At 48.6% G+C, this 13,437-nt stretch overlaps 1 protein-coding gene across 7 annotated transcripts in view; it reads right to left on the minus strand.

Annotated features, from left to right (window-relative positions):
- Positions 1 to 208: 208 nt before the first annotated feature.
- The window catches only part of Extl3 (exostosin like glycosyltransferase 3), an 87,032-nt gene continuing 73,803 nt past the window's right edge, over positions 209 to 13,437 (minus strand). For 6 of the 7 annotated variants that reach the window (XM_055609668.1, XM_055609662.1, XM_055609664.1 and 3 more), the window contains 4 exons: positions 11,322 to 11,449; positions 7,149 to 7,293; positions 5,002 to 5,130; positions 209 to 2,977 (listed from right to left, as the gene is read on the minus strand). In XM_055609668.1, coding sequence (XP_055465643.1) covers positions 2,768 to 2,977; positions 5,002 to 5,130; positions 7,149 to 7,293; positions 11,322 to 11,449 — 612 coding nt within the window. In that variant the 3' untranslated portion in view covers positions 209 to 2,767. The remainder of the gene's footprint in view (positions 2,978 to 5,001; positions 5,131 to 7,148; positions 7,294 to 11,321; positions 11,450 to 13,437) is intronic. The other variant, XM_055609669.1, reaches the window with a different exon arrangement.

The raw sequence follows: 13,437 nt of genomic DNA on the forward strand, positions 1-13,437 counted from the left end.
AATCTTTTTTAAAAATGTCCATAGTAACAGGTTAGCTAGTGTACAAAATAAAACACCGGGCTCACACCAGTCCAGCTCCCCTTACCACTCCTGGCCAAAGCTGAAGTGCTCCCATCTGGCCATACAGAAGCCACTGAAACCCAGGCAGGCACCCAGACACAGGGAACTCTTCCGTCCTTGTTGAGAAGAACAAAGCACCCCAAACAGCTTGAGTTAAAGTCTCCATTTATTTTGTTTTTTACAAAAATCCAACGTAAGACCTTTGTGCTCATGGTTTGAAAGGGGCAGACAGATGGACAAATTATGTTCCCAGAGCCACCGCGGGCAGCCCCACCCTCCTGCTCCATGTTCACTAACAAGGCCACCCCAGACAGGAGCACTATAGGTGGGCCACTGGTTAGAGGCAACCTGGGGGGAGGGGGCTGTCACTCTGTGGGTGGCCCTTGACCTCAAGATAAAGAGCAACAGGAAAACAAAGCTGTCCTGGCCCTGGGAGCTGAGACTAGGTAGCTGGGTGTGACCTCTGTTAGGAGTCTGTATGAGGAGGTAACCGATGGTGAGCAGCAGCAAACACCAGGCAGGCTCCCGCATCCGCAGTGGGGCGATCATTTCCAAGCAAGACCCCTAGAACCCCAAGTCAAATCAACAGCAGGGTCCCACTGCTCTGCCTCTGACAGACCCTCGGTACACAGGACTTGCTGCTGGGGCTGTTCAGTTAGTCTTCCCACCAGGCCCAGGGATGCCACCCCCCACAGCACGCTCTGACATCACTATCCCTCAGACACATTTGGATGACACCCATGAGTAACCATAGCTTTCACAGTGCCCTACAAAAGTGGTCCTGCCATAGAGACTGACTTTCTCAGCGGGTACCACAGCATCAATTTACAAGTTCTCACATTGAAAGAAACAAGACAGATAGGGTTGGGGCTTGTGGCAGAGCGATTGTCGGGATGCCCACCCACAGCTCTGACTTCCATCCCCAATACTGGGAAGGAAAAAAAAAAAAAAAGATAAAATAGCAGCCACATATTTAGCGCAAAACACCACACTCTTTGGCTCCCCTGAGGGAAGAGGGCTACTGCTACAAGGAATAGTGAGAGGACAGAGAGTTGGGGTAAGGAGTCTAGACCCCTTTGCTGAGTTGCCAAGAACCAAATGTCCCAGGCAGCCCTAGGTGTCAGGTTAAAGAAGATGCCAGTGGAAGCTCTGCAGCAGCCTGGTCCTGCCGGCCCAAGGGTGGCCCTACGGAAGGAGGGTCCTACAGAGAAGTGAGCACAGCAGGCAGGAGAGGGCCCCAGCAGCAGCACACATCAGGGCCTAGGAAGACGGAACTGGCTTAAGGCAGGAGCATGACCAGGACAGCCCTGAGCTCTGGCTCGGCAGCTGGAGACACTCGGTTCCACCTAACCACTCGGGGTGGGGAGGCAGGCCACAGGCTGAATCCCTGACCAGCGCTGTCTACCGGTGCCACCACACCCAAAATTAGCGTATTTCACTTTCAGCCCTTCCAGCAAAACCATAAACAGCGAATGGACAGTGGTAATGTGGGAGCGAAAGCCTGGTAACTTCCAAGACCGGCCCAGAACTCACCCAGCAAATCCCACCTCCAGCTTCTAGCACACCCCAGACCTTGAAGGGGAGGGCTTCCTACAGCCAATACAGAATCGGGGGTCTAAAACGGCGTAACACAGGATGGAAGTCCAGACAGACGCAGGGAAGTGAATTTCACCCAGGCGTTCATTCCAAGGCACGTGCCTTGCAGTAAGACTCTGGAATCCTCAAAGGAAATGGGCTGGTCTACAGCACACAAGCTCCCAGCCAGCCTGCAAATCTCCTGTTGTCTCCTGAGAGAAACAAGCACTACAGGAACCGGCCACCAGTGCCCCGCACCAGTGTCCCCGGGAGGGTGGGCAGTACAGGGGTCACCCCTGCCTCACTGTTTGCTTCCTCATTCCAGCTCCAACACAAGAGGAAGTGGAGGACATCAATAAGCCAGTGACACCTTGGTGCTGCCTGGTTCCAATCCCTGAAGCCTCCGAACATGCCAGTCCCCACTGAGCAGCCTCCAGCAGAAGCTGAGTGAGCATCACTGGGGCGGCGGAATGGGGCCAGAGTACATCAGCAGACCTTGCCTAGGCCAAGTTCATCCGGCTTCTCCTGCAGCCAGTGCCACTGGGGGGTGGGGTGCGCCTGACAGTCCAGGTAACAGGGCCAGGACCCTCTCCCACTAAATACATAGCCAGGTGGGTCCCTCCCTGGGAGAGATTGGCAGAAATTTCGGGTGCACCCTCAGCCCACCAAGTACATATGTATGTATGCATGTATGTATGTATATATGTGTGTTGTGTGTGTGCATATATATGTATATACACGTGTGTGTGTACATATACGCACACAGATAAATAAGCCTTGAATGGCAGATGTGAAACTTCCTCTTTAAATAATAATAGCTGTTACTAAATTTAAAAACCACAAACCAGCCGTCCTGGGCTTGTGAACTAGTGACTCACCAGAGTCCTCACAGTCCTCAGTGTTCACTATCGGTCAGTGCCCTGTGCAGAAGCCCTGAGTCTGCTGACCAGGATCCCAGAACCAGTGTGGCTGACTTCAAAATAAAGACAGCTACCCCTATCCACTTTCCCTGCGGCCTCCAGCAAAGGGTCTGGGCCCTGCCCCACAGATGTCCCCAAGGTCCTTCAACACCTGGGAACTTTGGGAGCGACTCCCCCACTCTGCTCATTGTCTCCTCCAAACCGGCCAGGCCCTAGATGAACTTGAAGCACTTGGTCTTGTCGTGGGGCAGGCGGGTCTTGAAGAGCACAGAGTCCACCCTGAACTGTGTGTACAAGAGGGGCATGTAACCATACACCTTGACGAAGAAGTTGATGCACTTGTGCCGCTCGTGAAAGTGAGAGTCATCGTGCGACAGGGCCTGGGGGCACCCTGGGCATCGGAAAGTCCACCTGGACGTCACCTGGAAGGGGGAGAATAAGAGCAGCATGAGCACACAGCATGACTGCTGACAGGGTCTTACGGTGCGGCCAAGCCAATGCCGTGTCCAGGGAGGCTGCCATGTCCTGTGTGGCTACTTCCACCCAAGCCAGCATGTATGAATCCAGAACATTCACGGGAGTCTTTTCCAAGTCACCACTCTTAACAGACAGCAAGTCTGAGCACACCCAGTGTTACCAGCCTGAACAAGTATTTATCTTGGCGGCACAGTAAGACGTTGGTATGCAGTTGTTTGTTTCATCTATGTTTTCACAGTAAAATACTAGAAAACTAGCCAATTACATAGCCATTAAAAAAGATGTTTGAGAAATTTACATTTAAAGCATAAGAAAACGGCAAGACTATTATTAAGATTTTCAGCAATTAGAAAAATGTAACATGATGGTGTTGTCACAAGTAGCCAACCATTAATCCAGGAAACCCTCTACAAGTTTGGCTGGAGACCTGAGCCTGAGACCCTGCGGGAGGGGACCTGGGTGGAGGAGGCAGACAAAGGCGACAGAAGTTTTCTTCTCGAGCTCATCCCTAAGGCAGAGGGGAACGGCACACCTCTAGTCATGTTTGAGGATGTCTTGTGTGGGACTGAGATAGGAATTCAAGTCCCGTGTGTGTCTGCACACCCCAAGATGATCATGAAGCCTAAACTGGTCTCAAGCAGGCACTGGCCCCAGCAACAGGAAGAAAGGCAAAGCCCTTTGCAGCACTGCAACCAGTAAGAAACAGGAGTGAGAGCAGGGGAAAGCCCTGCAGAAAGCAAAGACAGGAGTGTGCAGAGCAGCAGGATGAGGGTTGGCTGTGACCCCTGTTTATGTTCATGAGGAACTTTCCAAAGGTACTCAGAAACTGTACAGACATTCAACCTATAAGCGTGAAGAGAAAAATCAGCAAGGGAAGGGCACTGAAATTAGAATCCAGAATGGGAAATACTGACAAAAAGACAGAATTATGAAAGCAAGATGATTAAGAGACATGGAGAAAGATATAAGGTCATTTGTGGAAGTTTGAAATAGGCAACCCTGGTCCTGGAACAGAAACAGGACAGGCTACGGCTCAGGACAGAAGTGTTAGGTCCCTACCTGTTGCAGGGTGTGGCTGGCACACCTTGTCCTCTAGCTAGGGGCAGGGCTTCCCCTCTCCCTGAAGCCCTTCACTATATAATCCAGACATTTTGGCTCCTCCGGGCATTTTCCCCTTTCCCACTCTCTCCTTCCCCTCCCCTTTTCCTCCCCACTCCTCTCTGGTCTCTCTGTATCTCTCCTTCTCTCTGTCTCTCCTCTCTCTGCCCCTTCCTCTCTCTCCCCCTCCCCCTCCCACGCTGCTTCCAATAAACCTGCACTTAGATAATTTAACTTGGTCTCACCATGAATTAGCTCATCCCGTTTTGACCTGTCATCAAGGCCTTCCAGCTGATGACACATGAGTGCAGGGTCACACTCAGTGTCTACCAAGGAGAGGGCAGGGAGGCGGGCATTTACGCCATCTCACAACTCGAATCTATCTTAAACAAAATGTTTTCAATGAAATGTTTATCTTTAAAGGAGGCTGCAGCATAGGGATGCACACTCAGGTACAAAGCCTCGGCCCTCCTCGGTCCACCTACCCGCTGCTCCTCCACCAGCTCTCACCGCAGCCACAAGCCCACAGCAGAAAAGGGTATTATACACCCACTGTTTTCACCGAAGCAATGGTCTCTGCACGGCTTCTTTACAGTTTTACTTTTAATTATGTGCGTGTACGTGTGTCTGTCTGTGGGTACATGCACATTGAGTGCAGTGCTTGCAGAGTCCAAAAAAGAGCATCAGATCCCCTGGAACTGGAGTTACAGGATGCTGGGAACTGAACTGGGGCACAGTGAAAGGTTGAAGACCACCACTTCACACAGTGACCAGCACGCTACTTCCATACGGCACCAGCACAAGCTGCACGAAGGCAAAAGGAAGAATGAAGTGTGCATGCACACACCTTCCCACAGGTAACAGCGCCTACCTTGATGGGGGGCTTCCGTGTGATGTGGGAGACAAGGAAGTTCATGGCGATATCCTCACAGTTGATGTACTCATCCACCATGTCTCGGATGGCCTGGGGCATCACATAAGAATACAGGTAGGCATAATACTGTCAGGAGAGAAAGGACCACAACACTGTTAGACAGTCTTTCACTCTCAGCAAAAACTATGCATGGCTCTAGGGGCTGTTGGGGTGTGTGCAGGGAGGTGCCCAGGGGTTAGTCACAGTAGGGATGCACTTCTGGCACCGAGGGACCGGAAGCCTGATGAGCATCTTGCAATGTAGCCCTTCACTGTGAGAACACCTCATGTGTCAGCTTGCTATCTTGACAAGAAAAGGGAGGCAAAGCCTTCATACAAGCTACTCCAATGGGTCTAGGAGCTGGCAAAGGCATTCTGTGAGGGGGCAGTGGAAGTAACTAGTGTTTCTGTGGTGCTGGGAATGGAACCCAGGACTCCTGCATACTAGGACAATACTCAGAGAGTATTGTCTCTGAGTATACACAGAGCGGCACACGCCCTCCATCTTCATTCAGAACAGGATTCTTTCTTCAGAGCCCCGCTGAAGACTTCAAAGGGAAAGTACAGGCCAGCGTCACTCAAAAGAAATGTGATACAAGGGCTGGAGCAATGACTCAGTGATTAAAAGTGCTTGCTGTGCAAGGCTAAGGACTAGAGTTGGGGGCCCCAGACCCCTATAGATACCAGATGGGTGTGGTAGCCTATCTGTGATTGCAGCGTGGGAAGGCGGAGAAGACAGGATCTCCAGGGCAAGCCGACTACCAGGACTAGCCATATCTGCAAGCTCTAGGTTTCACTGAGAGCCCGCCTTAATGAGTAAGGTTAGAACAGTGATCCTGGATGACTCCTGACATCCACCTTGGGCCTGCACATACACATACAAACAAAACCTGCATATACAGACACACCACACACACATCTGGAAAAAAATAAAAGTTTTTAAAAATGAATGTAATATGAACCTGTGCAGCATTTTAAGTGTCCTTATAACCATGTTCTTAAACCTCAAGAGCTGGAGCTGTCACGTAGCAACAGAGTACTTTGCATGCTCCAGGTTAACTTGATGCCCAGCACCACCACAGGAGAAAAAGGCCAAGTGGTGCGTGCCTTTAGTCCCAGCACTTGGGCAGCAGAGGCTAGTGGGTCTCTGAGTTCAGGTCAGGGACACCCTAGTCTACAGAGTGAGTTCCAGAACAGCCAGGGTTATGTAAAGAGACCCTGTCTCAAAATAAACAGATAAACAAATAGAAGAATAAGAATAGAATTAATACTTCACTTAACCATTTGCCCAGAACAACTGTATTACCATAAAAACCCAAGGCATTTTGTAATTTCCCTTACGCATACTTTCACACTTTGGTGTTCTCTATACATCCCAGCACACTGCAGCTCTGACCAGGCACTCATTAAGAGCTCAGGAGCCACAAGAGGCCAGTGGTTATGTTGCCAATCAGAAGAAATGCAGGAGGAAGAACCAGAAGCAAAAAGCAGCATATACAGAGGTAACAGGAGAGGCGTGATGGCCGAAGGGACCTGCACTATGGTACACTAATGTGAAACCTAACATAAAACCATAATGTAAAAATATCTTTGGACAAAAGTGGCAGAGGCCTTGGGCAGAGGCCCACAGTGGGCCCTCTGGCATTCAGTTTGAGACAGAGGAGTGCCAGGCTCCTACCTGACTGAGCCACATCTGAGTGGCAATGCTGAGAGTGAACAACATCCAATAGGTCTTTGGTCTTGTGCCCCTAACTGTCCAGAGTGAGAGCCAATGCTCTACAGACAGTGGTCATGCTCTACAGGCAGCCCTGGTCCTGACTTTTTTTCAGTTACTCTATGCATGGTTTTTGTTCTCTTTTCTTGTCTTGAGCTGGGCTCTCACTGCAGGGCCTAGCCTCAGCCTCTTACTTAGCTACAGACCCCTGGGATTCCAGGTGTGAGCCACCATGTTTGGCTTCTCTGAGCATCTCACTCTTTAAAATGCAGGAACAGCTTACCTCTGGCACAGTAGGGCCACAAAAGCAGAAAGGCTGGTGTGACAGCAGCACTCATCCCCACAAAAGCTCAGCCTTGCTAAGCATGGACCACTGAACAGAGTCGGCTCACCTTGTGAAAGAAGGCAGCGCCTGTCAGCACCATGGACAGCTCACAGGAGTAGTTGGAGTTGTAGAGCCAGGACTGGTGAGGGATGTCCCACGCGTGGTACCGGCCCGGGAAACCCACAATGCGATCACGTGCCTCTCTCCACACCCTTGAAAACACACACACTTAAAATGAGTGCTTTTATCTGACCACTTTGACCCTTAAGGACTTTCCCATTTATTTCAGTTTTTTTTTCTCTCTCTCTAGAAGATCAGACCCAAGTAAATCAGATTTAAATAAATGTCATCAATAATCTACATATCACCCACAAGTGTCTGTCTCTCCAGTGTCTAGTGGGAAGGTCACATGGTAAGGAACTCCAGAAGATGGCATGCATAACAATCTCCTAAGAAGACACCTATTCCTGTTTATTTCTTTAAAGGTTTATTTTCAATGCATATGACACCTTAGTTCCCCACAGAATGTATGCAATTTCTCTACCCTGAGGCTCCTGTTCCTCCTGCTTCAAAGGGCACATGTAAAGAAGTGCTCAGACACCACAGGCAATCACTGTGGAGAGACGCACCTCCATTCCCTAGACCGAGTGGGGCCCAGAAAGAAACCCAATGTGTAAAGCTGTCCACAGACCATCAAATGAGGGCATCTGTTAAATGCAAAAGAAAAAAGTAAATTCAAGCCAGCTTTGAGAAATCTGAAAAAACATATTTTCTTATTACTAGAGTGTGTGTGTGCGTGCGAGCATGTACGTATAAAGGTCAGAGGACAACTTCGTGGCACCGGTTTCCCCTTTCTACCTTTATGTGGGTTCTGGGATCAAGCTCAGGTCATGAGGCTCAGGAAAAAGCACTTTTATACCTGCTGAGCCATCTTGCTGCCCCAAGAGAAACTTTTATATCATTTCCAGATTTATAATTAACTCAAAACAAATACAATCAGCTCCCAGTTTCACTGGCTGAAACTGGAGCAAAGCTGGCAAGCCTCTAGAAGGCCTCAGAGACTCCAGCTGCCTGGGACTCCTGAGGTTAAAATACAACCTCCAACCATACCTCTTCCTGACCTCTACTGAAAAGAATCCAAGTCAGCTTCCTAGAGAGACACGTTTCCTGTGGCTTGTCACAGTGCCCTGGGTGCCCAGGTGTGAGTAAAGACAGCGTGGCACACAGACACAGTAGTGTTTTCCTTCAGGTACAAAGAATGAAATCCTGGATGGAGCTGAAGATCACCGTGTGACATAACATAAGCTCGACTCAAAGACAAATACGTTTCCTATCACATCCTGAAGCTAGCAGGGAAGTACATGGAGCAGGGATGCAGGCAGAAAAGGGGGGCAAAGAGGACAGAATGTCACAATGAAGCCCTAGATTCTTACACCTGACATACGGACATGGAAGATGGAAGCTTCTGCTCTTTGTCTGCTTGTTCTCGTCTTGCTAGCACATCCATTCCTTCACTGACATTAGAGCTTACTTCTTCAGGATTCCAGCATATAATGAAGACCAGCTGAGACACCCAGCCTCATGGACTGAACTACTGGCTTCTTGGACCTTCCACTGATAGTCCATTGTTGGACTAGCTGGACCACAGACTGTAAGCCATTCTAATAAACACCATATACATACATACATACATGCATACATGAGAGAGAGACTGGGATTCATTCTATTAGTTCTATTACTCTAGAGAAGCCTGACTAATAAACAATCCAAAAAAAAAAAAAAAATAGGCAAAATATCTAAATCCACACTTCTCCAACAAATGGGCAACTAAATCATTAAACACTTGAAAATATGCTCAACATCATGGTCGTTAGAGAAAACAAACCAAAACCAAAACTGTAAAGGGGAGCTGGAAGATGGCTCAGTCCTTAAAGTCATAGTTGACTTCCGGCCTCCGCACACACATGCACATACCTGCACATACACACACGCAAATCTAGCTTGAACTATATACCACTTCAGGGCCACTTAGGGCAGCCATAAAATAAAAATCAGGAAATGTATGCACTGACAGGGATATGGGTAAAGCTGAGTAGCAGCTCCTCAAAACACCAAACAGTTACCTTCTGGCCCAGTCACCCCACAGCTAGGTATGGAGCGAAGAGAAATGTTCCCGTCCATACATGTATATGAGCAGGCCCAGCACAGCACTGTGTGTCACAGCCAAGAGGAAAAGATTCAAACGTCCATGAGGGAAATTAGGAAAGACAACACAAGCCTAGTGGTGTACACCTTTTTCTGTTTTGGTTTTTCAAGACAAGGTTTCTCTGAGTAGCTGTGGCTGTCCTGGAATTCAACACTGTAGACCAGGCTGGCCCCAAAAAAATCACAGAGATCCGCCTGCCTGTGCCTCCCAATTAAAGGCGTGCAACACCACCAAAAGTTCCAGGCCAATCAAAGCTACATATGAGACTTGGTCTTTAAATAAACAAGAAAAGAAAATGTGGCATGCCCACACAAGGGAATGAAGCTCTGCTATGACATAGACGGCCCTAGAAACATAAGGCTGAGTGAAGAAAGCCAGCCACAGGGCGCCACTCCGTCCACAACAGGTAAATCTAGAGGCCTGAAGTTTAGCGGTTGACTAGAGGACAGAAGACTGCTGATGGATACAGATTCGAGTGCGGGATTAAAGCAGTGTGACACCTTTGTCAGGTGACAATGCTTTCTAAATGGACCATAATGACAGTACAAAAGCCTACCAAACTCTATACCTGGATATGTGAATGGGATTGTATATAAACTACGTTCAACAAATGTCACCAAAACTTAATTTCAAGCAAAACGTTCCCCCTTGGGCATTACCACTGTGGCAAGTCTCAAGCGGAACCTTTGTAATTGACATTATTTTCTGTGTTGGAGTAAGGATTAATGATATATTTTCCACAGTGACCCTTGGCTGCCACCGTAAATACCAACTTCTTGGAAAGGTTCTAAATGCTCACCCTCTGGTGTTTCACTGACCTCTCTGTGGACATTTTACACACTGCCCTGAGCCCACACCACTGATGACCCACTTCATTCTCTTGCACACAGTGTGCCTCACTGGGACATCCAAGCCCCCAGAGCACCTGTGCCACGAATTCAGAGAGCAGCTCAGCGCAGTAGGGGGAGAGACAGAGTTAAACAAGCATGCAAAGTCATCCCAGCTGTCTGCCACTGCTTATAGCTGTGTTCTCTGGTATCTCAACTCACTCCTATCAACCTACAACTACAACTTCCCACAGCAGGCCCTAGGGCAGAACGGGCTCGCCTTGCTCAGTAGTTTGATTAGGCACAGCTCTAGGCTGTGTCTGTGGCTGCTCTGACCTCATAAGGGGACTCACCCCTGGATGGGTTTATAATGTGATGGCTTTATTAGGAGAGGGTGAAAGCCTAGTTGGAAGAGCAAGCTTCCTGGGGGGAGGGTGGAGACATCCTGCCCTGGTCCCTTCCCATAATCATCTATTTCTCTGCTTCCTCTCCAGCATGACGCAGAGAATCTCCTCTCTACACATTCTCATCGCCATGCTGTTATGTCCACATGCATGGAGCCAAGCATCTACCGACAGGAAATACCCAAGTTAAACAAATCTTTCCCTGCATTGCTTCTGTCAGATAATCTGTCACAGAGACAATTAAATTAACTAATTCAAGGGGCGTTAGTAAGAGAAACTCATGTTCTCAGATAGTCCCCAGCACACAGCATGGATTTAACAGATGTTAATGTCACCTCCACTGCCACTGCCGCCACCTCCTTCTCCTCCGCTTTTTCCTGCTGGACCCTTGTTCTCTACCCCACTCACATCCTGAGGGCCATTCCTCAAAAACAGCCTGTTGTTCCTTCCATCCATCTAGGAGTCAGCGCCCAGTCCTACCACACAAACCCAATTTCCTCGCCTCTATTCTCAGCCAAGGAGGTTGGGTTTAAGGATGACAGACCTGCAGGTCCAAGAGAGGCAAGTAACTCCAGCCCAGCCAGTTATAGACTCTCATCTCCTGGCCCCGGAGGAAGAGCCTAGTGGGATCAGAGCAGCTCTGAAGAGGACAAGCAAGAGTCATTCCAAACCACTGAGACCTGGGACCAGCCCCATCCTACAATGCCTAACAGCCTCACAGAGTTTCCCTCTGCTGTCCGCTGAGAAGGTCAGGTTGGCTTTTATAACTTTCACACTAAAGTGCTTGAAAATCAGTGCTTTACCGAAACCCAAACATGATTTCATCATGGCGGAGATGAGCATCGTCATCGATGGACAGTATGGCCTCTGTCTCAATCTCATTCCAGGGCAAGAATCGGTTGTTCAAACTGTTCTTCTCAGTACGAACAACCTGAAAAGCAGGAAGAAAACGTAAGAAATCAATGCTACATCAAAGAATTCTCAAAGCAACATTAGTCTGAGTCTTGCCAACAACTGGCCTGGTAGCCTGCCACCTGCTTGTGACATCTAGTATGTGCCTTTCAATGAAGCTACCTCCCGCTCAGGACACACAGAGGGTCTGGCACTAACATCGGTCATTGTTAATTGGCTTTCTCATGAAACAAACACTGAGGACTGTTTTATGCAATGAACCGCTTAGGAGATTAAACATGTTTCCCAAAAGAATGCAAGGTGGCAGAGCTCACATCCACCCTCAATTGCTCATCAACTTTAAAACAACACTCAGAAATACTTTTAGCTCATTTATGGCTAGCACCACCCCATCCCACCCCCAATTTCCTTTATAAATTTATTTATTTATTTATTATGCATACAATGTTCTGCCTGCATGTACGTCTGCAGGCCAGAAGAGGGCACCAGATCTCATTGTAGATGGTTGTGAGCCACCACGCTGTTGCTGGGGATTGAACTCAGGACCTCTGGAAAAGCAGACAGTGCTCTTAACCTCTGAGCCATTTCTCCATCCACCCACCCCCAATTTTAAAGCCTTTGGGAGATAAACCCTTTGAAAAGAGAAGGTGTTCATGAGTTTACCTTTGTGATGTGTTACCATCTACAGTGCTCACCATGCACACAAAAGCTGTTTCTTTCTTTGGAAGGTGTGTGTGCACAGGGCTGATCTGTTTTGAGGGTCAGGGTAGCATCTGTGTTGGGTCTTCAGAGGGAGTGTAATTTTGGTAGAAGGATGGAAGGAAAGATGTTTCCAGCCAAGAGACTTGACAGGGATCATGGGTGTGTAGAGTTCTAGACCTGGGATACACCTGGTACCTGTGTCAGGAGGAAGATAGCCTCTGTGCAGGGCAGACAGTGTGATGGAAATGAGAGGACTACTCTGGCTTTCTGAGCCCCTGTAATATCCTCTTCGCTTTCAGAGTAAAACGATGCTTCTTCATTAGCTGAACTAATAGCTAAGGCACTTGTGGTTTGAATGAGATGTCCCCACGGGCCTGGTTCCCATCTAGTGGCTGTTTGAAAAGTTTAGGAGGTATGCCTGGCTGGAGGAAGTGTGCCAATGGAGTGTGCTTTAAGAGTTTATGATTTACTCTCTGCTTCCTGCTTATGGGCCAGTGTGTGAGCGCTCAGCTTCTCCCAGCTGCCTTGCCTGCAGTCTCGCTTCCCTGCTGCGACACACTCTTATTCCTCTAAAACCGTAAGCCCAAGTAAGCCCTTCATTGTGTAGGCTGCCTTGGCCATACACAACAACAGAAAAGCACCTCGTATGGTCCTATAAACAGAGCAAGTTACCGAAGTGACCACAGTGACATCACTGCGACTTGCTCCCAGGGACACTGACGGTGGATGGTTTGCCTAAGGGGAGCAGTTAAGATACTGCTGCGTGGGGCACTGCTGTCAGTTCTGGAGAGAACACTACTTGTACTTTGTATATCTGCCTGATTTCGAAGACAGTCTTTGGGTTGGGACTGGCTGATTTCCCAGTCACTTGTCTGCTAAACTGCTGCCGACTTTGCAAATGTCTTCGAACCAAAGCCACCACTGAAAGTGTACTATTAATCCCTGTTTCATCACAGAAAATAATGTCAATTATAAATGTATGTTAAGTAACAGATTAGCTGGAGTGCTACTTTGGACACACCTCAGTTCCACAGGCGTTCCAGCCCCATCACCACAGGAAGGATCTGTAACTACACTACTACAGATGTCAGAGCCCAGCAACACACTCAGAAATCTGCCCTGCCCCAGAATTAAAAAAAAAAAAAGAGAAGAGAGGGGAAGGGAAGGGAGGGGAGGGGAGAAGGGGAAGGGAGAAGGGGAAGAGAGAAGGGGAGGGGAAAGGAGGAGGAGAGAGGAGGAGGAGAGAAGAGAAGAGAAGAGAAGAGAAGAGAAGAGAAGAGAAGAGAAGAGAAGAGAAGAGAAGAG

Source organism: Psammomys obesus, unplaced genomic scaffold (genome assembly GCF_907164565.1).
Source record: "Psammomys obesus unplaced genomic scaffold, mPsaObe1.curated_primary_1811, whole genome shotgun sequence".
Classification (NCBI taxonomy): domain Eukaryota; kingdom Metazoa; phylum Chordata; class Mammalia; order Rodentia; family Muridae; genus Psammomys; species Psammomys obesus.